This window comes from Geotrypetes seraphini, chromosome 14 (assembly GCF_902459505.1).
Source record: "Geotrypetes seraphini chromosome 14, aGeoSer1.1, whole genome shotgun sequence".
Taxonomy (NCBI): Eukaryota; Metazoa; Chordata; class Amphibia; order Gymnophiona; family Dermophiidae; genus Geotrypetes; species Geotrypetes seraphini.
Genome location: NC_047097.1, coordinates 33,982,679 through 34,008,249, shown reverse-complemented (window position 1 = coordinate 34,008,249; position 25,571 = coordinate 33,982,679). Strand labels below are relative to the sequence as shown.

Sequence of the window (25,571 nt, the reverse complement as noted above, 5' to 3'; positions counted from 1 at the left end):
CTTTCACAAGGAACTTTGTGATGATGGTGCCTTCATGATCATAAGCAAAAATCATCATTTGTTTGACTTTTGATTGAGCTCATCAAAAAATTTTTGGTTGTGGGGAAGATGGAGCTCTCCACGAGTCATTGAAAAACTATGCAAATACGGCTGGGAGGTGTTACCTCATGCTCCCTACAGTCTAGACACGAGTCCACCAGACTTTGACCTTTTTCCAAAGTTGAAACAACCTAGGCGTGGACATAGTTTTGCATTTCTTGAAGAGCTTTCTTCCGCCAGTACCCGAGCCATTCGGCAACTGAACTAAAACAGTGTCTTGGATGGAATAATGAAGCTTCCCAGATGTTGGAACTTGGTCATTGCAAAGCAGGGAGACTATATTAAATGATTGTAAAGAAATAACTTGAAAAAAAATAAAACATGTAAATTTTAAAAAATATTGTGAATTATTTATGAAATGACCCTCGTAGTTAAGGATAAAAAAGGAGGGGAAGATGACAGTTAGGCACCTAATGGAACTTAGGTGCTATTGTATAATTGAATGCTTCAGTGTTCTAGCACATAGCTGCAAAGGAAGCATTCAAATGGGAGCAGCATGGGTGGGTCATGGGCGTTCCAAATATTTCAAGCCTATTTACACCTGCCATAGAGCAAGGGAAAGCCTAACTGTAGGCACTTAATTGCTGACTGCATCAGGTGTGCAAATTTGCTATTACAAAATACTAACTTAGCACCTAGATTTAGTGCCCCTTATAGAATTGCCCCCTTAATGCATAGTAAGCACAACATTTTAGAGAATTCAAATTTAGAAAGCATTCCCTTTCAAAACAACTTTGTGAAACTCTGCGAAATTTCCATACCTTGGCTAAATTACTGAACACTCCAAGAGAACATTTGGATATTGTGATGTTCATGGTGTCCTTTGAAGAAATGTTAATAGCAGTCTGTGGTTCAGGATGGACAACAAAATCATCTCCAGGAATCATATTTTTATCCTGGACAGGGTTAGTCTTCATCTAAAGGGAAATGTAGCAATAATTAACTCTCTCATTAAAGTAGAACATTTAACCAAGATGGAATTTACCCCCCCCCCACCCCACTCCCTACTCCCTTTTACAAAACCGTAGCACAGTTTTTAGCGCCAGATGCAGTGGTAACAGCTTCGATGCTCATAGGAATTCTATGAGCGTCAGTGCTGTTACCGCCGCGGCCAGCACTAAAAACCACGCTACAATTTTGTAAAAGGGTGTGTGTTTGGGGGGGGGGGGTAATTATTTTCAAAACTCAATTAATCTGAAATTTCCTTTTTGGCCCATCAAAAACATATGGGTTCAACCTTAACTATTTTAAATAGAGAGTTCATGTTTTGCATTCTAGGGCAATCCAGTTTTTTTTACTCCCTAATGCACATGATGTGCTGACAACTAACTCATTGAAATTAAGAAGTTGTAGCACAGTAGCTTTATAACATTCTAGCATGATTAAAATCAAGGAAATTCATTTATCACCTATCCCTTGCAGCAGTTACTAATACTGTGTTGTTTAATTGGTTGTTAAAAATTAATAAGCAATTTAACAGATAACAGTGCAATTGAACACACAGGGCCAATGTAGTTGATAAACAACATTTTTTAAAACAGGTTATTGCTTCTGTTCTGCATAAAATTGGCAACTCTCACTCTGTTATAAAGACATAAGTTTTACTTTGCAGAAAAGTTTTGGTGCAGGGGCAGGGTCAAATAGCAGGAAGAGGTGGTTATGAAAAACTGAATTTAAAATACCATACAGCACACTTAGGGCCCTGGTGGAAGCATCAGTCTCTAAAGTCCTTTGATGTTCCACTGGTGGCTGTGAAAGGGCATTCATTGCAAAGCAAAGAGACGCAGATCCCTGCACAGCCACATAGTTGGAGCGAAGCAGCGGGATGCTTTCCCTTGTAGTAAGCAGGATGACAGAATGGCCTTGTGGTAGTTGTACCTGTCAATGTAATTCAGGACATGGGAGAGAAGTGGATGTTGAGGCAGAGCATGTGTTATTGTTAGAGATGGAGGCATAGGAAACATGTTTTATGGGCATCAGTAAGTTTGCATTTCATTTTCATGGCTATCCCTAACTGGTTTGGGTCAAAAGAAATAAGACTACATGGATGCCTTCAGGCAAATAATATTGTGTATCCATCTTCTTAGGTGTGACCTGCACCGACAGGAGTTTCTCAATTCTTCATCAGTGCATCCTTAAGGAAAGAATGCAAAGGTACTGTGACCCCCCCTCCTTGGGCGGAGATTCATAATCCAGAACAGATAACACCTCTGGGCTGACTGAAGCAATCTCCTTGACAAAACCAGTAAGAGAGAGCGATTCAGGAGAAGACTTCCTTCTCTCTTGAGGCAGTGAAAGATCAGAAGGAATTCCATTAGACTCCTTCTTCAAGTATTAATAAGGGACCTCATCTGAATCCCATGAGCAGTCTCAATCAATCAGACTTATCCAAAATCAGAATGATGAACAGATTGTCTCAGCCTGCCTCAGCACAATGGATCTGTGCCCATGCCTTGAAGAATGCCAAGATACAGCCCTGCCCTCTGATTCCAGGGAGGTTTCCTCCCTCAATGTCAACAGCATTGCATGGGTTGATGCCCAATGTCAGTACCCCTCAAGGCTCCAGCACCAAGGATCACCCCACAGGCTTAGTATGTATTCTTGATTCCTGAGTGCAGTGCAGTTGTAGAATCTGCACCAGATCCTCCCTAAGAATGGCTCAGTACCTCTCATCAAAAGTACTTTGGCTCGGCCCATCATTAGATCATTTACCCACCTCCATCCCACTATCTTCCGGCCCCACTCTTCCCTCTCCTTCAATGATCACCTCAACTCCTTGGTAAAAAAATGCTTCTTTAGCCTTCATATGCTGAGGAAAGTGAGATCCTGCTTTCATCATTCTCACTTCGCCATCCTTGTTCAATCCACCATCCTCTCTAGATTGGATTACTGCAACTCCATCTATATAAGCCTAACTAAGAAAAACCTACATAGACTTCAGCTAATTCAGAATGCCATGGCTAAGCTTATTTTCGCAAAAGGCAAGTTCGATCACTTCTCCCCACTCCTCTCCAAGCTTCACTGGCTTCCAGTACACTCCAGAATCCTCTTTAAATGTGCCTGCTTAGCCTTCAAGATCCTACATGGCATCCTTCCTCCCGTTATCCCACTCTTTTGGAATTCCTCAAGCCCCCACTCCACCAGACCCTCCCAAAAACTGAAATTATCATTCCCCTCTATAGAAGGTATATCCCGCGCAGGAAAACTTGGAACATCCCTCCCCTTTAGAACCACAGAACTCTGGAACCTCTCATCCCCATTCAGAAATTCAAGCTCCTTTCAATCCTTCCGCAAACACTTGAAAACTTGGCTCTTTTCAAAAATCTAATCACCTCCCGCTCTCTGGTACCCTTGTCCCTCTCTATCTTCTTAGTTCCTCTCCTATAACCCTTCATTGTAGTTCCTTTCCTCCTAACTCTGTAAACCGTGCCAAACTCTACGCTTGCGGAGATGGCGCGGTATACAAACCTAAGGTTTAGTTTAGTTTAGAAGAGTGTATTAGATGGGATGTGGGATACAGTATATATTCTTTGAAAAGTATATTTGTTAACTTGTCATGATAAATGTCTTTTACACACACACAAAAAAAAAAAAAGTTGACAAAGTTGACAAAGAATGGGAATCCATCAAGGACAGCCTGAGGAGTTGGTGCTAAACTGGAAATGGGAACCTGAATTCCCAGAGACTGACGCACCTCACCAAAGAGGAGGAGCTATCCTTTTGATGCTGGCATTTCTCAGGTACAAGCAATGCAGATGCTAATGCCCCAGAACTCAAAACACTAAGTCAAAGAGGACCAATGCTTGTACTTCTTGGGCTTCGCACAACACTTCGCATCATTGTCCTTCAGTACCAATGAGGATGACATCAAACCCATTCATATTCTCGGTGTTTAATCTGATGCCAAGGCCCTATACGGAGGGAGGTGGAGATCCCCTTTATGATGGTCATTCCCATTGTGTCCCGATATCTAGGCAGTCATCATGGTTGATACTTCTGGTGCTGCTGTTGATGGAATGACCTGTGAGAAACCAAAACATTTCTCCTTTTGCACCTGCTGCATTCTCTGTGTCCTCAACTGCCTTTGCAAACAGACAACAAGAGTTAGGATGATAGTCAGTCCGAAAGGCTTGATGCACCTTGAGTGCAAATCTATAACTGAGATAACCTTACTACATTGGGCACACCTCTTAAAGCCATTGGGGGTCTTCTTGGATATAACTAAAAAGGATCGTGGTCAAAATAAATTTCTTAATTTTGGACCAAAATGGGGTCACACTTAAATTAAGCATAGAGCTCTGGCCAATACTCGGGCCTAACAACCGGCAAAACAATAGGAAATTTTAAGAGCTTGAAAAAAAGTATAGAAATACAAAGGACAAATATAAATTTTAAAAAATGGAAGACAAAGTAAAATAATGAAAACCCCAAACGGCAAAGCATTAAAAACTAAAAAAATTACACTTAAGATAGGAGAACATGGAGACACGTCCTCTCTGCCCCACAGAAATATGAAGACTGATCACCCTGCACTTGTGCACTAGTCAAGGAATGCACCTATGCATGTGTGGTGTGGCACGGCTAGAAGTTTCTATTTCTTGCTAGCAAGTATCTGTACTGGGATACGTCAGATGACATCACCCAGTTATGAGAACTTGAAGACCTGTTTGTCTTTTGAGGTTAAAATGCCCCAAGTGAGGAACAAACAAAAATAATGGGGTCAATCTTCAGTGAGAGTTAACCAGGCTGACTAGCTTACCACATGATATCTGGATAATGTTGAAATCATGTGATCACCACTGCACTATCTGGTAAGTGCTGGGGTGGTCTGGAGGGATGGAGCTGAAAGATACCTAGGCACCGTCAATATTCAGTTTGGGTTCCCAGATAATTATCTGTGCCAGTAGGACTACATATAACAGTCTTAACTTGCCCAACTACCTATCCATGTGTCGGCACTGAATACTGGCACTACCTGGACAACTTCCAGGAGCCCCTGAAGACCCAGATATCCAGTACCACTACCCAGATATGGGTAAACACTAAATATATGGGTTTAATTAACTCCTCAGTAGCCAGGAGATATATATATATATATATATATATATATATATATATATATATATTTAAAAACCTGCCCACTGTGGAATGAGTATAGAACAGAAGCTTTTGACAAGGTGCCAAAAAGCCTTTGACAAGGTGCCTCATGAACGTCTACTCCGGAAACTGAAGAACCATGGGGTGGACGGAGACGTACATAGATGGATCAGAAACTGGTTGGCGGGTAGGAAACAGAGGGTAGGGATGAAGGGCTACTACTCGGACTGGAGGAGGGTCATGAGTGGTGTTCCGCAGGGCTTGGTGCTCGGGCCTCTGCTATTTAATATATTCATAAATGATCTAGAAACAGGGACGAAGTGTGAGATAATAAAATTTGCAGACGACACCAAACTATTTAGTGGAGCTCGGACTAAAGAGGACTGCATAGAATTGCAAAGGGACTTGAACAAACTAGGGGAATGGGCGTCGAGATGGCAGATGAAGTTCAATGTTGAGAAATGTAAAGTATTGCATGTGGGAGGCAGAAACCCGAGGTAAAACTATACGATGGAAGGGATGTTATTCAATGAGAGTACCCAAGAAAGGAACTTGGGGGTAATGGTGGACATGACAATGAAGCCGACGGCACAGTGCGCAGTGGCCACTAAGAGAGCGAACAAAATGCCAAGTATAATCAAGAACGGTATTACAACCAGAACGAATGAAGTTATCCTGCCGTTGTGTTGGGCGATGGTGTGCCCACATCTGGAATACTGCGCCCAATATTGGTCAACGTACCTTAAGAAGAATATGGCGTTACTCGAGAGGGTACAGAGGAGAGCGACACGTCTGATAAAAGGGATAGAAAACCTTTCATATGCTGAGAGATTGGAGAAACTGGGTCTTTTTCCCTGGAGAAGAGGAGACTTAGAGGGAATATGATAGAGACTTACAAGATCATGAAGGACATAGAGAGAGTAGAGAGGGACAGATTCTTCAAACTTTCAAAAAATAAAAGAACAAAAGGGCATTCGGAAAAGTTGAAAGGGGACAGATTCAAAACAAATGCTAGGAAGTTCTTCTTTACCCAACGTGTGGTGGACACCTGGAATGTGCTTCCAGAGGACGTAATAGGGCAGAGTACAGTACTGGGGTTTAAGAAAGGACTGGACAATTTCCTGCTGGAAAAGGGGATAGAAGGGTATAAATAGAGGATTACTGCACAGGTCCTGGAACTGTTGAGCTGCCGCATGAGCGGACTGCTGGGCACGATGGACCTCAGGTCTGACCCAGCAGGGGCATTGCTTATGTTCTCATGTTCTAGAACATTAATAAATATAAAACATGACCTAATAAAAGACATACATTGAAATCAAACAAATAACATTATATTGGCAAATTTATCTTGAAACTTGGAGGATTAAGATAAAATTTTTACAGTGTATTTTATTTATATAAAAACAAACCATAGATCAGGGTTCAGATCTGAAAGGGTTATTACTCACTAGGAATAAGTGTTTTTCCTAGAAAACATAATAGATCAGGCACACAAGTAGGCAACATCAGTAGACAGGACAAAATAGCTTTCCAAGAGCTCAGAACTATGTTTAAAAGAACATGCACAATCCTTCCCATGCACAATGGCCTTCTCAGTTCTTTCAGTTTCATAGTTCAAGAAAGAACACAGATCTGTGTACCTGATCAGTCCTGATTTCTATGGAAAATTCCTATTACAAATGAGCAACAAATGCTTTTTCTGTTGACAAGGATTGAGTCAGGCATACATGTAAGAGGCTTCCAAGCTTGAGGCTGTGCAAATGATCTATAAGTTGTCCATTGCCTAAGCTCTTCTAAACAAATCCAGGAAACCTTAATGAAGGATAATATGAATCTCAGAAGGAAAATTGAAGCGCTAGAAAATAATTATTGAAGTAATAATTTGAGATTGATTAATTTCTCAATTCTTGAGGTTCCTGAAGAATCTATACCTCCATTCACAAAAGTCTATTATCTACCAGAAAAAGTCCAAAACCAGCAAAAGACTACTCCTTCTGACCAATTGAATATTTCAACTTTACTGGAACTATCAGATAGAGAAACAGCTACTTTAATATTAACAGTGGCTCTCTCACCTGACAAAGATTGGATTGTGAGACTTTTCTTTAACAATAGACAAAAAGATTTTTGGGGGACATAAAACACAAATGTTTCCCAACTTATGTGAGACACAAAGGAACAGACATGATTTTCTTCTTTTAAAGTCTGGTGTCATTGCTTTGGGAGCAACTTTTATTCTCCAGATGCAAGTGCATTGTGTATTTTCATTCATTAAAATATGTTTTCTTTGAATCCTTCCAATTAACATCTTTTCTGTCATTAACACATCTGGAGAATGAAAGATCATGAGCTCTTTAGTTTAAAAATATGTTACTCTATCTCAGTCCTATTAGCTTTTTGTTCTTTCTGTATCTTTTTTTCTTTATACCTGTTATTTCTACTACCTTGGATCCTAGTTTAGAGGACTTGAGTTAATTAAGCCAATATTATTATATTCTTTATTTTTGTTGTACATTGATGGAAAAATTTTGTATGGCTCAATTGTTTTCTGTACAAATTATAGAGTTGGTATTTAATGTAAAATCAATAATTTTTTTTAAAGTTGTCCATTGCCTAGGAGCACCCAAGGCCACAAAGCAAAAATATTAGGATTCCATAAAGACAAGTTGGTCAGCACAGCTTGACTGAAAAGATTCTATATAGGAAGGAGGAATGGGGTCCAAATACCTTATTGCACATTTATATAATGCAATTATGGCCAAATAACCACATGACCTACATAATTGATAAATATGGTGGGAGGAAGCCATAGGTGACCATGATAGAGATCTTTGGCTTAAATATGAAGCTATGCATTTAAAGCTTCCAGTTTGCTAGATTTAGTTGCAATTTAATGAGATCTTATTTTCCCTCCACTCTGATTTGTAAGTGGATAGTAAATTATCTCCCTTATTTTGAAAAGGATGTGGTTTTGTAGGTGACTGATCACATATGGTGGAACTGCACACAGATGCAATCTTACTGAAGGAAAATTCAAACTATGAGAGAGAGTGTTCCTCCCTCTGCAATACAGGCAGTCCACTGTATCCAAGTGAAATGGCAGACGGCAAATTACTCCTCCAACTCATTGTCAATAGTTGCATTAAAATTTGAAGAAAAGCAAAAAAAAACAAAAAAACAAAAGAAAAAGAGGGGACAATTTCCACAGGTCAATATGCAGCAGCACAGCAGCAGAATTGACCAAAAACCAATGTGTAGTCAAAGTCTCTTCAATAGCAATTCACGTAAGGGTACAAAAGGACTCAACATAGGCAATGTTTCAGCTATCCATCAGGAATCCCAGATAAAAATCCAAGTGTTCATATATGTCAGATGCACAAGATTCTTCTAACCACATTGTGGAGGAGACATAAGAACATTCAACATGCTGCTGAATTTATATTTGAATGCTATAAATTAACAATTCCTAACTATTTAACGGCATGTGCTATTTTAGTTCCCCTATAGGTCCTTTACTAGACATTATGAACACTGTATACTTTGAAGAGACTTCCTGGCAACACACTGTTTTTTGGTCATTTTTGCTGTTTTGCTACTGCATTAAGGGCTCCTTTTACTAAGGTGCGCTAGCGCACGCAGGATATTACCGCACGCTACGCGGCTACAACTAACGACAGTTCAATGCTGGCATTAGCGTTTAGCACGCACGGCAATATAGGGCGTGCTATTCTGCGTGTTAAAGCCTTAATGCAGCTTAGTAAAAGGAGCCCTAAGTTTTGGACATTTTTCAGATGGAGAAATTAAAATATTTTACAGGATAAGAAACATATCTTTCAGTACATTTGGTTGCCATACGCTTGCTATATGACTTGCTAGAACTATCAGTATGTTGAGACATATTTCATCTGAGTGCTTTTCTCTAATGTAAATGCTAACAGATGGTGAAGGGTGGGGTGGGGTGGGGGAAGAAGGGGTGGAGCTAAGTGATAAAATATAAGGTTAGCTGTAATCTTGTTGAGAATGTGTCTTGTAACAAATTAAATCTAAAATGATTTTGGGGTATGTAGAAATATGTTAAATAAGTTTAAAGAGTACAAAACAACAAATTATTATCTCAACTAGGAATGGCAAAAAGGGAGATTATGATCAACCATTCTGCACCTTACAGAAGTGTTTAGATATGTTCAGAGTCTTCAAAGGAAATAATAATGCTACTGCTAAATGCATAAACACACATTAGTTAAAAGTCATTTGCCCCTCCTTTTACAAAACTGTAGCGTGGTTTTTAGCATTGTCCGCAGTGGTAACAACTCCGATGCTCATAGAGTTCCTACGAGCATCGGAGCTGTTACCACCATGGCCAGTGCTAAAAACGCTAGCGTGGTTTTGTAAAAGAGGAGGGGTTGATGAATTCTCGTCAAGTTCCCTACTTCAATTTCCAGATTCCACTGTCTCTTCCCTTCATTTACTCGTTCAAGAAGTGGCTCCCACACAGCATAGTTTTCATTATAATAATGAACCTAAAAAAAAAAAAAGTCAAGTTGTTGCCTCAAAATAATGCTTTAAAAAAACAAAATAAAAAAACCTTTGCAACGGCATATCTTACAAAGCAACAAATGTTACATTTTTCTGAATGTTAGAGAACTATTAAATAAACCAATGCACAATTTTAAAAAATGTTTCCATGCCTGCAAAAATGTAAGTTTCTTTAGAATACGTGAAATATTTGTCTACTAAAATCTAGTACTGTACTTTAATAGATACAAAAATAACATACATTTTGACCTGCTGACTTCTCCCCACTTGCACAGTAGATAAGTCTTTGGCAGCTCGCAGCATGATCAACCACAGCAACTTTCCAGCCTGGTACTGACTTTCAAAATGGCACTGGCCGACTACTACTTTGCCCCATACACGTCAACAAGTACTAAAGGGAAATGTAAGCTAGCAATGGAAGTGATTATAATACTGAGGTTCACTAAATTTGTGTTCAACTGGGCGAGATGAATGGAAGCAAATGGAACAAAAATATCTAACTAGAACACTTTTACAACGATATTGTGATGCTCTATGTCTGATGGTATGTTAATAACACAGTGTAGGCCAATAACAATTTCCAAACAGAGGAAAAAGCCTCAGTCAGACAAGGGCCCTCCCACCTCCACAATGGTGGAATAGTGGTAGTGGAGCGTTCAACTCACTGGCAAAAAACTTCCTTTAAATGGAATAGGCACTGTATTGTGTTATACTTGTTTAACTTAGAAGACAGTGATTCACCACATCTGAGTCTTTTTGACAAAAAATATCTAATACATCACTGTACTTTTAAGATCTGTGGCCAGAAATGGTAATCCTTGTGCTTTACTGCTTCTCTCTACAGTTCCGAGGTTTACCAATAGCAGTAATTTATAATTAAGTCTTATCAAAATGAAATTCTAAAAGTTTAGCAAAAAGTTATGTTTATATACAACTAAAATTCAAAGGTCCTTTTAATTCTCAGCATACCTCAAGTGTAGTATCAGCAACTACACTCATCAGCGATGTCCAATTTTCCACAGTTCCTTTAAAAGTAGACTCTGCCAACAACAATGGCACAGTACGATGTCCCAAGCCACATTCCAAGGTGAATTGAATTGATTGCACATCAATGTTAAAGTTCTCTTTTTTCACTATCTGTTCAGAACTCAAGGCTTCTGTTGTTTCGCTGGCCAAATCAATACCTAGAAACCAGTTATTGCACGTATTTATAGTTTTCACGTCCCACAAATTGCTGGTATCACTTGGTATCCCTTTATTGGCATCATCTTCCTTTGTCTTTGGTCTTAAGGCAGCCACAATAGTAATTACGGTATTCAGAATAATTGGAGATAACTTAAAGAAAAAACAAAAAAATGGCTTTTAGGCAGTATATCAAATACTGTATATTAAACTTGAAACATGTTACCATATGCTAATTTTAAATAAAATTTTCTAAGTTCATCAGCTTGTACCTAAGGGCAGTAATTCATGGTAACATTATTCCTTTAGAATCTGGAAAATAATATTTTCTTACTTCTTTTTTTTTTTTTTTAAACCTTTAGTTTTCAAAGCCAACAAAAAGTGCAATACAACATACATACAAATAATAATAATCAAATAAACACTTATAATCAATCAGTATAAACTCCCTCTCCCATCCAACATTTTCCATCAGGTAATAATACCAAATAAAAGATATACCCCCCTCCCCTGGATATGTGGGTGCTGAAACAACGGAAAATAAAGATAAAGGACAACTATAACGAATCCACAAAAGACGTCAATGGACCCCAAACTAATTTGAATATCTTAGTATGCCCTAGCATGTCAGCATTCATTTTCTCATACTTATAACTTAAGCATAAATTCACCTACCAAAAAGTAAAACTAAGGCGATCCCAATTTTTCCAATTCCGAGTAACCATTTGCATGGCTATCCCAGTCATAATAAGGAAAAGCCGACATTTATACTATCCAATGAGGGTTTAAGATGCAATATCATCCCACATATGACAACCTCATATGTCAAAGGAATCAATGACTCCAGTATGGTATTAATCTGTCCCCATATTGACTTCCAAAAGTTGAGTATCAAAGGACAATAGAACAGCAGTGTCCTTATATCAAGATGACAGTGCCAGCATCTATTAGATTTAGAACTATCTAATTTCTGCAAATGAACAGGGGTCCAGAAACTTCTATGTAACAGAAAAAAAAAAACATGTTTGTCTCGTAGATGCTAACGCTGTACATCTCATCTTCCAAGTCCAAAATTGTGGCCATTGAGACGCAGAAATCTGCTGCTTTATCTCAATGCTCCAAATGTCTCTAAGACTAGTTTTTGGTTTCTTATTCATATAACCAGATATTCATATAGCTAGATATTAAGGCGGGAGGGGCCTTGGGCACCTGGGCCAATCCGGCCCTAGGATCCTGTGGGTTGGGCAGGGGAGGGGCAGGCCCACCTCTTTTGGACAGAGGCAGGCCTGCTAGCCGGACGGTGTGAGGACCCATCCAGCCAACTTGTAGGTAAGCCCAAGGGGGTTTTGGGGTGGGGGTTTTGTTGGGGGGTAGTCCGGGGAGGGGGGTTGGGGCCTTTTGATGGGGTGGGTCATTGGGGGGGCGGCAGGAGAGGTAGGGTACCCTCCTGCGGGCAATCTTCAGGGGGCGGGGCATACCGGCAGGAAGGGTTGAGCACCTTCCTGTCGGAGATCGTGGGTTCTGTGGGCAGAAAGGGTTGGGCACCCTCCTGCTGCAATTGTTGGGGGTTGGGTGGGGAGGTCTACCGGCAGGAAGGGTTCATCACCTTCCTGCCGGAAATCGTGGGTTCTGTGGGCAGGAGGGGTTGGACACCCTCCTGCCGAGATCGTCGGGGGGGGGGGGGGATGGGAAGAGGGAAGACTGGCGGTCATAGGCCATAGGCACGGCTGCTATACTAATCGCGGCACGATTAAGTATAGAGGCCGCGTCTACTTACCATGTAGGCCAGCATTTTGCTGGCCTACATTGTAAGCATCTCCTGCTCTACTAAGGAGATGCGTAGGGCCGCCTAGGTTCACCTAAGGCTACTGCCTACCCTTAGGCGGATTTGTGGGCCTTCCTAGGCTCCCGGAGGCATCTTCAATATAGGTTGCCTGCCCTGGGAGCATTCTTTTAGAAAACATACCTCCTGATTGGCTGATTAGACAGCTGTAGGATGCCTACAGCTGCCTACCATCAGGACGCACTTTGCAGAATCGGGGCCTAAGAGCCAGATTCTAAGATGGCAACCTAAGTAGGCACCCTACTGCCACCTAACTTAATTGATTTAATTGGCGCACTAATTGGCTATGCCAATTAAAATGCCATAAAAAATGGAGGTTCTTAAGGGCGCCGCCAAAAAGAGTCCGTTATCACACCTACGAAAGCACCTTACAAAACCTTAATGCCACTATAGGATTGGTTAAAGCCAGAAGTGGCGTTAAATATCATAAGTCACCTCTGTGGACGTGATTCCCGTGAAAGGTAGATGCCAGAAATGTAGGCCTTGAAAACCCTAGCCTACATTTCCAGTACTTATCTTTCACATAACCCTGATTCTGTAAACGGTACGGTACCTGGGATCAGTAGCAACATTCCAAGCTACCGATCCCAGGGCAAGCAGTCCCATATTACATTACATTACATTACATCAGGGATTTCTATTCCGCCATCTGTCTCACTAGCACATTATGGACTTTCCATCCAGAACTTGTCTAAACCTTTTTTAAACCAAGGCATGCTAATCACTGTTATATCCTCTGGCAATGAGTTCCAGAGCTTAACTAGTCTTTGAGCGAAAAAATATTTCCTCCTATTGATTTTAAAAGTATTTCCCTGTAACTTCATTGAGTGAACCCTAGTCTTTGTCATTTTTGCTGGAGTGAAAAATTGATCCACTTGTACCCGTTCTACTCCAATCAGAATTTTGTTGACTTCAGTAACATCCCCCCTCAGTCATCTCTTTTCCAAACTGAAGAGCCCTAACCTTTTTAATCTTTCCTCATATGAGAGGAATTCTATCCCTTTTATCATCTTGGTCACTTCTTCTTTGAATCTTTTCCAGTGCCATGATATCTTTCTTGAGATAAGGAGACCAGAATTGAACACAATACTCCAGGTGAAGTTGCACAATGGAGCGATACAGAGGCATTATAACATTCTTAGTCTTGTTAACCATTCCTTTTTTTAATACTTCCTAGCATCTTGTTTGCTTTTTTGGGTGTAAAGTTTCATCGAACTGTCTACAATAACACCCGGATCCTTTTCTTGGGCACTTTTCAAGGTGGACCCTAGCATCTGGTAACTGTGATTTGGGTTATTCTTCCCAATATGTATCATTTTGCATTTGTCCACATTAAATTTCATTTGCCACATGGATGCCCAGTCTTTCAACTTCCTTAGGTCTGCCTGCAATTTTTCACAACCTGCATTCACAACCTGTTTTAACAACTTTTAACAATTTAGTGTCATCTGCAAATTTAAGCACCTCACTCATCATTCCAATTTCCAAATCATTTATAAATAAGTTAGATAGCGCCGGCCCCAGTACAGATCCCTGTGACACTCCACTGTTTACTCTCCTCCATTGAGAAAAATGACCATTTAACCCTACCCTCAGTTTCTATCTGATAACCAATTCCTAATCCACAACTGAACTTTGCCATCTAATCCATGACTCTAATTTTCTCATGAGCCTCTCATGAGGAACTTTGTCAAAAGCTTTCTGAAAATCTTGATACACTACATCAACCGGATCACTTTTATTCACATGTTTATTCACATCTTCAAAGAACCCATGCTGACTCTGTCCCATTAAATCATGTTTGTCTACGTGTTCCACAATTTTATTTTTTATAATTGTTTCCACCATTTTGCCCAATCTCTCCTGGAACCCTTTTTTAAAATCTGTGCTGGCCACCCTCCAATCTTCAGGCTCTACAGACAATTTTATCGACAGGTTACATATCACTAACAGAAGGACAGCAATTTCATATTTGAGTTCTTTTAGTAGGGATTTATACCACCTGGTTCAGGTGATTTGTCACTTTTTAACTTGTCGATTTAGCTTAGTACATCTTCCAGATTCACCGAGATTTCTTTCAGTTCCTCCGCATCATCACCCTTGAAAACCATTTCTGGTTCAGGTAGATATCTCTTACATCTTCTTCCGTAAAGACCAAAGCAAGGAATTCATTCACTCTCTCCGCTATGGCCTTATACTCCCTGAGCACCCCTTTTGCTCCTTGATCATTCAACGGTCCCACTGATTTCCCTTAAGGAGATCACATGAATTTCATTCCTCAAGATGATTGCCAAGTGACAGAAATGAGCGGGGACCATCAATTTTAGGGTCTTAAAGAAATTGAAAGGGGTGGGGCTGTGGAGCCCCCAAATGATAAGATGGTCATGGATTGGGGCACACTTGTTCTAAGTTAGACTTTGACAGGAGTTTGGGGGGAGATCCTAGCTCACCTTGTCCACTAAGCTTCTAAAGAATAATTATAGAAAAACTTTACTTTGGGAATCTAAAAAAAAATTTAAATTTAACAAGTTGGGACAGATAAACAATTACTGGTTAACAGTCTGCTGTACTAATTTATTGATTATTCAGAGAATAGCATACCTTTATAATAACGTCTTCAACCATTAGTGTTACATTTTGTTCTTCTGAAGAAAATGTCATACTTTCTAGCAACAAAGAACAAGGCTGTAATACCTAAAGAACAGAAAATAGTTTTCAGTAGAACTTCTTAAAATTATCATCTGTACAGCACTACTCCAGCCTAGCACTACAAAACAAGTAGTCATAGTATTACCAAAATAATCAGAGATTAGTTATCATGTCTTACAGGTGCTGCAGAAACTGTAGTAGAACATGCAAAGTTTTCAGAGACAAATATGTTAAAGGGGAGCTTAAGTCAGTGCAGACACTGATAGTAACCACTCACCTGGACTTACCCATCACAACTGCAAGTCTCTTCTTTCCATGCTGTAGGAAAGGGGAGGATTAGAGGGACAGCAGAATGAGGCATATGGTGTCTGGCATGCATTAGTACATGCCAATGTGGCAGATGGAGGTCATCTGCAGGAAGGGGTATAAAAGGGGGAGGGAGAGGTTTAAAAGGCTATGGCTTCTTTTTCAGCCTTCCTCAGACTAGTAAGCAACCTGCCTTCCCTCCCATTCTTTATATACTTGTATTAGTAAGGGATAATCTGCTAGTTATACTGTTTGTACTATTACTATTTGTTGTGTTATGAACATTTGTTTGTCATTGTTTGAGTAGATACCAAAGCCTACTAGGTGAAGGATGAAATAGGGCAATCTATAAACAGTATGTATAAAACCATCAGTTGCAGACCTTGAGATTGGGCTGTGAAGCCCCAGAGAGGTGCTAGATTCTTAACCTTTGATTATACAGGGTGCGCCTGGAAAGAGAACATAAGAACATAAGAAGCGCCATCTCCGGATCAGACCTTCGGTCCATCAAGTCCGGCGATCCGCACACGCGGAGGCCCTGCCAGGTATACACCTGGCTTATTTTATAGCCAACCATATCTTTATATGCCTCTCTCAAGGAGATATGCATCTAGTTTGCTTTTGAAGCCTAGGACTGTCGATTCTGCAATAATCTCCCCTGGGAGAGTATTCCAGATGTCAACCACTCTCTGTGTGAAGCAGAACTTCCTGATATTAGTCCTGAACTTGTCCCCCCTTAGCTTCATTTCATGTCCTCTTGTCCGTGTCAAATTGGACAATGTAAATAATCTTCTCTGCTCTATTTTGTCAATTCCTTTCAGTATTTTGAAGGTTCTTGCTTAGCAGGGTGGGTCATCTGGAAACCCTTGGCCAATTACTCTTAACTACAGCCCTACTGATATGAAATAAGCTAAATATTTTCTGACAGAGATAAGTTATATAAGCTCAGGTACTAGCTTAGAATCCCCAGCCAATAAAACTGCAGCCTTTACTTTCCAATGAAACTGTTTAATTTATTTGTGTTGTCATAGCATGGTGGAAGGAGATCAAAATTGTGGTTGCCTTAATTAATCAAATTATAGGTTAATAACTTACTTTATACTCTATACTGTACATAAATAACTTATACAACAGTAACTATGACCCTAATGTGACCGTACCGCTGCTGTTAAGCTTCCCAGAAGACACTGGAGTAACCTGCATTAAAACCAAATCAGCAGTGAGCATAAGGAAAACTAGATGTTTTGGAGAATGGTTTTGTTAGTAAAGAAGCCTACCAGGGGAGGTAGTTGAGGCAGTACTTTTACAGATTCTGAGCATGCTTGGACATTATATGGAAGGCCTTAATAGTGTGATAGGAAAAACTAACATCAGACAGGTTTTAGGATATTTTGTGAGATCTACTGTATGCCTGATCAAATTTACATTATAAGACACCACCCCTTGAGGGATCTTTAGATACTATTGAATTGTAAAGAATAATAGCCAAGTGGATGAAAAACAACTTATGTTTAATGCACAGCTTACATTTATACTAGCTGTAGGGCTGGTATACCAGCCCTACAGCTAGTATAAATGTAAGCTCCTAATTGTGAGTTAGAACTATAGTATACTATAACTTATAAGCGAACCTACGCACTCTGCCCAAACACTCCCATGTACACACCCAATGGCAAAGTATATGCCATCAAAAAAGGATGACTCAAACATAAATCGAGATTAGAAATTTTGGTGAGAATATCCACTGCTTTTTCTAGGCTTCGCAGCATAAAATCTGTTCCTTTTTTTTTTTTTGGGGGGGGGAGGGAATCTTTCCAGCTAACTGGCCACTGTTGTAAACAGGATACTGGGCTTGACAGACCTTCAGTCTGTCCCAATATGGCAAATCTTATGTTCTTAATTAAGAGAATAGGCAACAATATCTGATGTCCCTTTCCATGTGTACTAGGAGTATGAAAAAAAGACCTGAATTCTATCATTACAAACACTGAATTAAACTGAGGGATGATGACCAAAGAGTAAACAATTCATAAAACAAACATATTGAGGGGAAAAAAGTCAACCAAAAATCTTGCTGTTCATCATAGTTTTCTGGCACCCGCGACAGACACCTACAGTATAGGCGGCCTGCCTCTGGGTTTTTTTTTTTTTTTTTTTTTAGGAAACGTGCGTCCCGATTGGCTGGTTAGACAGAAGTAGGACGCTGTTTGTAGACTCTGCCCTTAAGGGGCTCATATTCAACTGCAGCTGTCAGTGTAAGCAAAACTTCAGCTGGTGCTGAATATCCATTTCCAGTGCTGACCTGGAAATGTTATCTAGTTAGCAGCTACTTCTTGCTGTCCTAACTTTATTCCATCAGCTATCCGGTTAGCAGTTTAAGGGGAGAAGCCATCAACATGGGCAACCATTAAAGTGGATTATTTTACCACTAAACTTGTGCCTTTTTAGCACAGGTCCCACTTTATACAAGACAACCCAGTTATACTAATTAACAGTAAAATATCAGTAATAGTAAATACCAGTAATTAACAGTAAAATACCAGTTAACAGTAACCCATCTTAAATGATGGCCCACATTGATAACTTTCCTCCTAAATATGGTTGCTAACTGGAGGAATAACCTCCAGCTCCATCCAAGCTCCGCCTGCAAACTTCCCAGACGTACTATCTAGATCAGTGTTTTTCAACCTTTTTACACCTACGGACCAGCAGAAATAAAATAATAATTCTGTGGACTGGCATCGGTCTGTGGACCGGCATTGGTCTGTGGACCGGCGGTTGAAGAACACTGGGTTAAGTGGGCCAGACCCCGCCCATCTCTACCCAATCTCCACCCCAGACCCCGCCCCCATAATAGTATTAATTGCACCTTGCACGGCCCGTTCCTCATCTGGAAGCCTTCCCTCTGACGTTGCAACGTCAGAGAGAAGGCTTCCGGTTCAGGCGCAGGATGCTCGTAGGAGCCACTGCCCGTGGCTTTGTGCACTGAATCAGTTAGGAAGAGGGAGCTGGCTCGAAGATAACGCCGCATTGATTGCACCATGGACCGCCTGATGCACGTGCTGGCCCTGTGGACTGGCAGGAAATTTCTGTGGACCGGTGGTTGAAGAACACTGATCTAGATAGTACTGAGGCAGTCAGAAGACACATTCAGTGGCACTATCTGGTTAGTGCCAATAAACATCCCTCTTGCTGGCACTTATCCTGTTAGCAGCTAACTGGATAAGTGATTTTGAAAATTAACCCCGAAAGATATGCCATGTTATACTCTCATAATCAAAAAATATTTCATATCATATGAGAAGTAATTCCTAGATCCCAACACCCAAGATCTGCAGTAACAAGTTTCTTACAGTAGTAACATTCTTTCCTCTTTTTTCTTGGAGAAAAGGACAAGCTAGCACTTTTAAATCCTTCATGATTGCAGTCATTTTCTGAGAATTGTTGTTGGATAATAAAGAAAAATCGCACTGGAATGAAGCTGCCAAAGCTGGAGCATCAGATTTTGCTAGATTAGCCACAAACACGATTTCTGGATCTTTGATGAATGCTTTCATACTCATTGTGGGTTGTTCAGAATCTGTAAAGAAAAATACTTTATATATACAAATAAATATTTTTTTTTTCAATGTATATGCATACAAAGATAGAGACAAAGGGCCAGATTCTATAAACGGTGCCTAACTCAGTAAGCACCTAGGAAAATAACCACCACTGCACGTCAATCAAAGTTAGGCGCTGTCTGTAGAATTGCACCCAGCGGCACTCCACATTAGAAAACAGATCAAAAACTCTTCTTTGCAACAGATCAAATCCTTAACCCTCCCCTCCCCCTCCTCAACGCTTCCCACCTCTTCCTTTACTTTTTCCCCACCCTTCCAAGATTGTTGCTCCCCCCTCTCATCTAATATGCTTTGTTCCCCCTTCTCATAAATCCAATTGTATTATCTTACAGTACATACTGTATGTGCTCTGTATTAGCCCTTCCCTCACTTAAATTGTCAATGTAAACTAGTTTTGACCTTTCGATTGCCTTGCTATGTTCTTCTTTTTTCAATCGCACTGTATGTAATTCGTTTATTTGTTGTGAACCGCCTAGAACTCCCTGGGTATGGCGGTATACAAAAAATAAATTATTATTATTATTAAATTGATGCAGCAGAAATAGAGTATGTGAGATTAAAGACTCCTTTTACAAAGGTGCATTAGGGCCTTAAACACGCACTAAATTGCCGTGCGCGCTAGACCTTAACGCCAGCATTGAGCTGGCGTATCGAGGGTTTAGTTCGCGCTAAAATCCTGCGTGCGCTAAAAACGCTAGCGCACCTTAGTAAAAGGAGCCCTAAATTATCGTATATTAATGATGAACACTACCAGCAAATTCTCATCACAAATTATGATAAAACCATTAATGTGAATGATGGAACTGTTTTTGTGTTTTTAGAATCATATTAAACTGAGGTTCAAATTTTAAAACGCTAATTACAAGTAGCGACTTCAAATGTTCATCAGATAAATTTGCCCTATATTTTGACTTGATATATTTCATTTAACACATGACATTCATGGTCAACTTTTCTTTTCTTTTTCCCATCCGTGTTAAAACTGTAAAAGAGAATAAATTTATAAATACAGTAAAACCTTGGATTGCAAGTAACTTGGTTTGGAAGTGTTTTGCAAGACAAGCAAAACATTGTAATAAATTTTAACTTGATATACAAGCAGTGTCTTGCAATACAAGTACATACAGTATACACACATTACAACTGAGCTGATGGTTCTCTCTCTGACGCTGCAAGAGTGTAGTGACTGTTCTAAATGAGCAAAGTCTTGCAATACGAGTACATACAATATACACGCGTCACATCATCACAAGTTAGCCAATGGTTCTTCTCTATCTGATGCTGCAGGAGTGCAGTGACTGTTCTAAATGAGCAAGGTCTTGCACTACAAGTACATATAGTATTCTGTATTAAAGTTTTTGGGTTGTGGAATGAATCGTCTTGAGTTTCCATTATTTCCTATGGGGAAATTCGTTTTGATATACGAGTGCTTTGGATTACAAGGCATGCTTCCGGAACGAATTATGCTCGCAAACTAAGGTTTTACTGTAATTATGAAATTATTAAAATCACGAGAACTCCATACAAGCAAATATGGGAATAAGCACCTTTAAATATAAATTTATGCAATTACAAATTGAGTATTACACTGCACCACTGCAAGTATTCTTATGGACAATTAACCGTAACAACTAGTAACAAGCTTCCAGATTCAATTTAAAGATTAATTACAGCATCAGAGCTACCTACAACGCTGCGAATTGACACTGATCGAGGCCAAACAAGTACGAAGAAATACCGCAAAGTATACAATTACGATTCAGTATTACATAAAGTTGTGAATAATATTAATACTGACATAATATGGACTATCAACACAATTTTAATTAATGCATTTGAAATCCATCAACACCCTCTTGGGGTTTTTTTGAGGATTCTCATTTGAAAATTAGTCCAATTGGCGCATTTCGGTACAATTCCTCCGCGGTCCAGATGAAATCATATCACAGGCTAGATATGGCCTGTGGGCCATACTTTGGAGACCTCTGGACTAGACTAAAAATAGACATCTTTTTACCTCCAAATCTTCTCATCAAGGAGGGTAACTCTAAAATAGGATGTCTATTTTTTGGTGCCAAGAACATGCCCAGTGGTGTCAATTCTATAATGAAAAGTAGACACCTACTTTTCTTTATAGAATATTAGCATAAGTAATCAAAAACATGCCTATATTTTAGGTGCAATCACTTGCACTTGTTGTAAAGCTAATGTTAATACTCCCAGCTGGATTATGAGAAAACCCATGCAAATGATAGTGTTTTATAATCTATATGCATAAATTTGTTCCCCACCCACATTCTGCCTAAATTCCACCCACGTGAACACCCACCTGCAATGTACATGCCATTGAATATTGAAGTGCATTTACATAATCAAATACATCCAGAAAATGGTCATTTACATGTTTGTCAACATACACACATAATAGACGAATACTGGCACTTATATGCATTCTTGCCACTTAAATCTGGGCAGCTCTTTACAGAATTACACATATGAAGGGCAATTCTATAAAGGGTGCCTAAATTTAAGTATCAATTGCATGCCCTCATTTATAGAATAGGTGCACTTATATGTATGAATGTATTAGCATTTATGTGCACATGTGCTACACTAGGTGTTATTCTATAAAACTGGTTTTGCAAGGGGCATAATAGCAAAGGGACTGTACCAGTGTGTGGAAGATGATATTTTCTTTCTCAAGGGACCCTCGGCCACAAGAGGGCACCCGCTCAAACTCAGGGGTGGAAAATTTAATGGCGACACCAGAAAGTATTTCTCCACAGAGAGAGTGGTTGATCATTGGAACAAGCTTGGCAGACTTGATGGGCTGTAGCCCTTTTCTGCCGTCATCTTCTATGTTTCTATGTAACATGAGCATTCCACCTGGCATTGACCTGATGTAAGCTGTCACGCCTAAATTTCAGTGCACCACAGCAGCTTTGCGCTTCCATTTTATAATAGGTCAGGGGTGCCTTAATGCCACTACAGAATTGACAATGCACGCCTTGCCACACCTACATTTAGAATCAAAGAATTCCCTCCCCCCCCCCCCCCCCCCCCCGAGTGCATAATGAAAAGGTATAAATAAAAATCATAAACCTTTATCTGGTTTGGATTTCAGATGGCCGACTTGCTTTATCTGAATCTGTGTGGACTTTTCTCTGGATGTTGCAGGACTCTGAGGAATGGCTTTGATAAAGAAATCTGCTACTGTTAGTAGAAACTCCATACTTGCACAGACATATAACTGGTCTAGGAAAGCAGTAATTGATCTTTCTTCTTTATCTTGCATGTAATTTATATCGATCATAGGACTGTCACTTTTGTAACCTTTCTTGTCAATCATTCTGGAAAACAAACATTTTAATGCGGTAAATATATACTGCTCTGTAGACATTTTTTGTCCGTTTACCTCAGCCTTTTATGACCAAGGTGAATTGTTTTAGATTGTATTTGTAACAAAATAAACAAGAGAGATGCTATAAAGACTTGATTTACAAAATGTGTTCACAGTATAGAAATATCTAGTGAATATTTTACTTTTTCTAAAAAGTAGCTTTGCATGTAGCTGTGGTGTTGCTCAACATGTGGTAAATGCAAAATGTTGCAATACCTATAGCTCAGTTAATTTGCTCAGGAAGGTTGTTGAATAATTTTGTGTTTTGTTTGCAAAGTCTGTTCATTCCGATACTGGCATTTCAGTGCCTGTGTAGACGGAGCCTGAGTTCTGCAGAAACACCAGGCCTTCTGGAGTATCAGAACCTCTCTTCACATGTTGGACACACTGAATGGCAACTTTCCTGAACAAATTAACTGAGTTACAGCCAGGGCAGGATTAACAAATAGGCCAAGTAGGCACGTGCCTAGGGCCCAAAATGGTCAGGGGGGCCCAATGAAGGAGGGCATCAACATTGTTTTTTCCAAACGGCGATGGGCTCCTCCAGCAACGGCAACGCAACTCCCCACCCCCCCCAATCGACGGAAAGTAAGACAAGCAAGCAACGCGGGTAAGAAAGGCAACGGGAACTGTAATTGATTGTGCAAGCGGTGCTGCTTGCCCAAAGCTTCCCTCTGACGCAGCTTCCTGTTTCCGCCTGGGCACATGGTGGGGTGGGGCGGGGCAGGGGCCCAGTATACTTGTGTGCCTAGGGGCCCTCGATGAATTAATCCTGCCCTGGTTACAGCTATTGTTCTAACAGGGTCACTGTACTCTACTTTAATTTCCTTGGGAACATTAGTAGATAACTAGAATCTCTGTCCATACATCATTAATCTATCTTTCAACAGCTTTTCTGGGTGAAAGGATAACGCTCTACACCCCAAATCAGTATATTATAAGATGACACATGAAGGAGATGTGTGTGATCAAGAACTTTTTAAGAACCACCCCAAAATTTACCACCCATAACAGTCTTTTAGGGCTCCTTTTTTGTGCAATTAGGGCCTTAACGCACAGAATACGCACGCTAGCCGCTACCGCTTCCTCTTGAGCAGGTGGTAGTTTTTCAGGTAGCGCACGCTAATCCTGTGCGTGCGCTAAAAACTCTAGCGCACCTTTGTAAAAGGAGCCCTAAATGAACTAAATTGTTAAAATCTAATCGGTTCATCTTTTCTGACATTGGTTATATTTGACATTGTCTATATTTCTATCCGTCATAGGATGAAGGTAAAAACGACAGACTCAGAAGTAACCTAAGGAAAAGGGGTTGATACGGGGCAGAATGGGACAATTTAGCACAGCTGTTTCAGGGCTCCAAGTTCAGTGCGGCCCTTTAAGACCAGTCATGTCAGCATGACAATTTCATCGCAGCCATTTCATTGTGGCCCTTTCAGCACAGGCCGTTTCATTGCTTAACATTAAGCCACTATCTCGCTCTTACTTTATCCCCCCTCAGCCCAGTATCTGTTTAACTTCCCTTAACCCACCCAGTGTCTGATGTCATCCTCTTCTCCTCCTGCCTCCTGACACTGCAGTCTTGTGGTATATCAGCAGCATTGCCAATCAAAGTCAACCTTTTACCCCGGAAGTCTTCCCTCTGGACAACTTTTTGTTCCCACATAGGTAAGCGAAGGGAAAGGAAAAACACCAGTGGGAGATGAGGGGTGGCTATTTCCCCCCCTCTTTCAAACCTCACAGCTTCAGCAAGGTAAGTACTCTCTATTTCAATTGCTGTGATGAACTAGCCATGCTGAACCGGGCGCACTGAAATAGCCACACTAAATCGTACTAGACCTGCTATATGGAACAGCCTCTCAATGGAGGTGATAGAGAAAAATAAACCTGTAGCTGAATACAAGAAAGCATGGGACAAGCAGAAAGGATCTTTGAGAGATAGGACAGGATTGTAGAGTTTAGTAGCTGATATGGATGGGCAGACTGGATAGGATATATGGTTATCTGCTGTTATTTTCTGTATACTTTAGGCACTTTCTTATTTTATGGTAAGTCCAAAGCACAAGAAAGAAACTGCTTGGAATATATTTAGTATTTAAAACGTATAATATTCAAAACTAATAATGCAAATGTAGCAGTAAAATTGAAGTAATGGCTTGATTTGTTGAGACTAACCTGGAAGTTACTTTTGTTATTCCTTCTCTTAGATCATCTAATGTACAAGTTTGGAGTTTAGTATCAATCACCATTGAGCTATCCATGAACATTTTCCCTGAAGAGGACATGAGATATAAAGTAAGTTGTCCAAGACGCAGAGAGTCGCTCCGTGGGGACAGAGGAGAAGTCTGTGTCACAACAGAAAATGGAAGAACAGTCAAGTGCTACATTGGCTCATTGTTTCATTTGTGTTTCAAAAGCTCAGTTTTCATAAGCATTATCAGAAGGAAGAGAAGAAACATTTCTGAAAATCAAGTATCATAGCATATTGGTAGTATTCTACAGCCCTATAATAAAATCCTAGGATTGATTCCTAAGTTTAGTTTGCTTTAAAATGTTTTCTTCATTCAAATATTGTTTAAATTTATGTGCCTAATTTTCAGAGATACACCGATTTTGGTTTTCTCTCTCAATTCTCTGCGAGATGACAGTAGGGCATGCATTCAATAGCAAGGTTATTCAATGACTACCATATTATACAGTTAGGTGTTAAGTTATCGCTATGCAAATATACAGTTTATTGCTCCAACTAGGGCAGGGGTGTCAAAGTCCCTCCTCGAGGGCCGCAATCGAGTCGGAGTTTCAGGATTTTCCCAATGAATATGCATAAGATCTATTTGCG

The 25,571-nt window shown here is 40.1% G+C and overlaps 1 protein-coding gene across 2 annotated transcripts in view; it reads right to left on the bottom strand.

The window, feature by feature from the left end:
• VPS13C (vacuolar protein sorting 13 homolog C) overlaps positions 1 to 25,571 on the bottom strand; it is a 442,250-nt gene that overhangs the window by 135,602 nt on the left and 281,077 nt on the right. For both annotated transcript variants that reach the window (XM_033920131.1, XM_033920132.1), the window contains exons 48-54: positions 24,908 to 25,077; positions 22,438 to 22,685; positions 19,066 to 19,292; positions 15,359 to 15,451; positions 10,702 to 11,067; positions 9,627 to 9,716; positions 861 to 1,016 (exon numbers count right to left, since the gene is read on the bottom strand). In XM_033920131.1, coding sequence (XP_033776022.1) covers positions 861 to 1,016; positions 9,627 to 9,716; positions 10,702 to 11,067; positions 15,359 to 15,451; positions 19,066 to 19,292; positions 22,438 to 22,685; positions 24,908 to 25,077 — 1,350 coding nt within the window. The remainder of the gene's footprint in view (positions 1 to 860; positions 1,017 to 9,626; positions 9,717 to 10,701; positions 11,068 to 15,358; positions 15,452 to 19,065; positions 19,293 to 22,437; positions 22,686 to 24,907; positions 25,078 to 25,571) is intronic.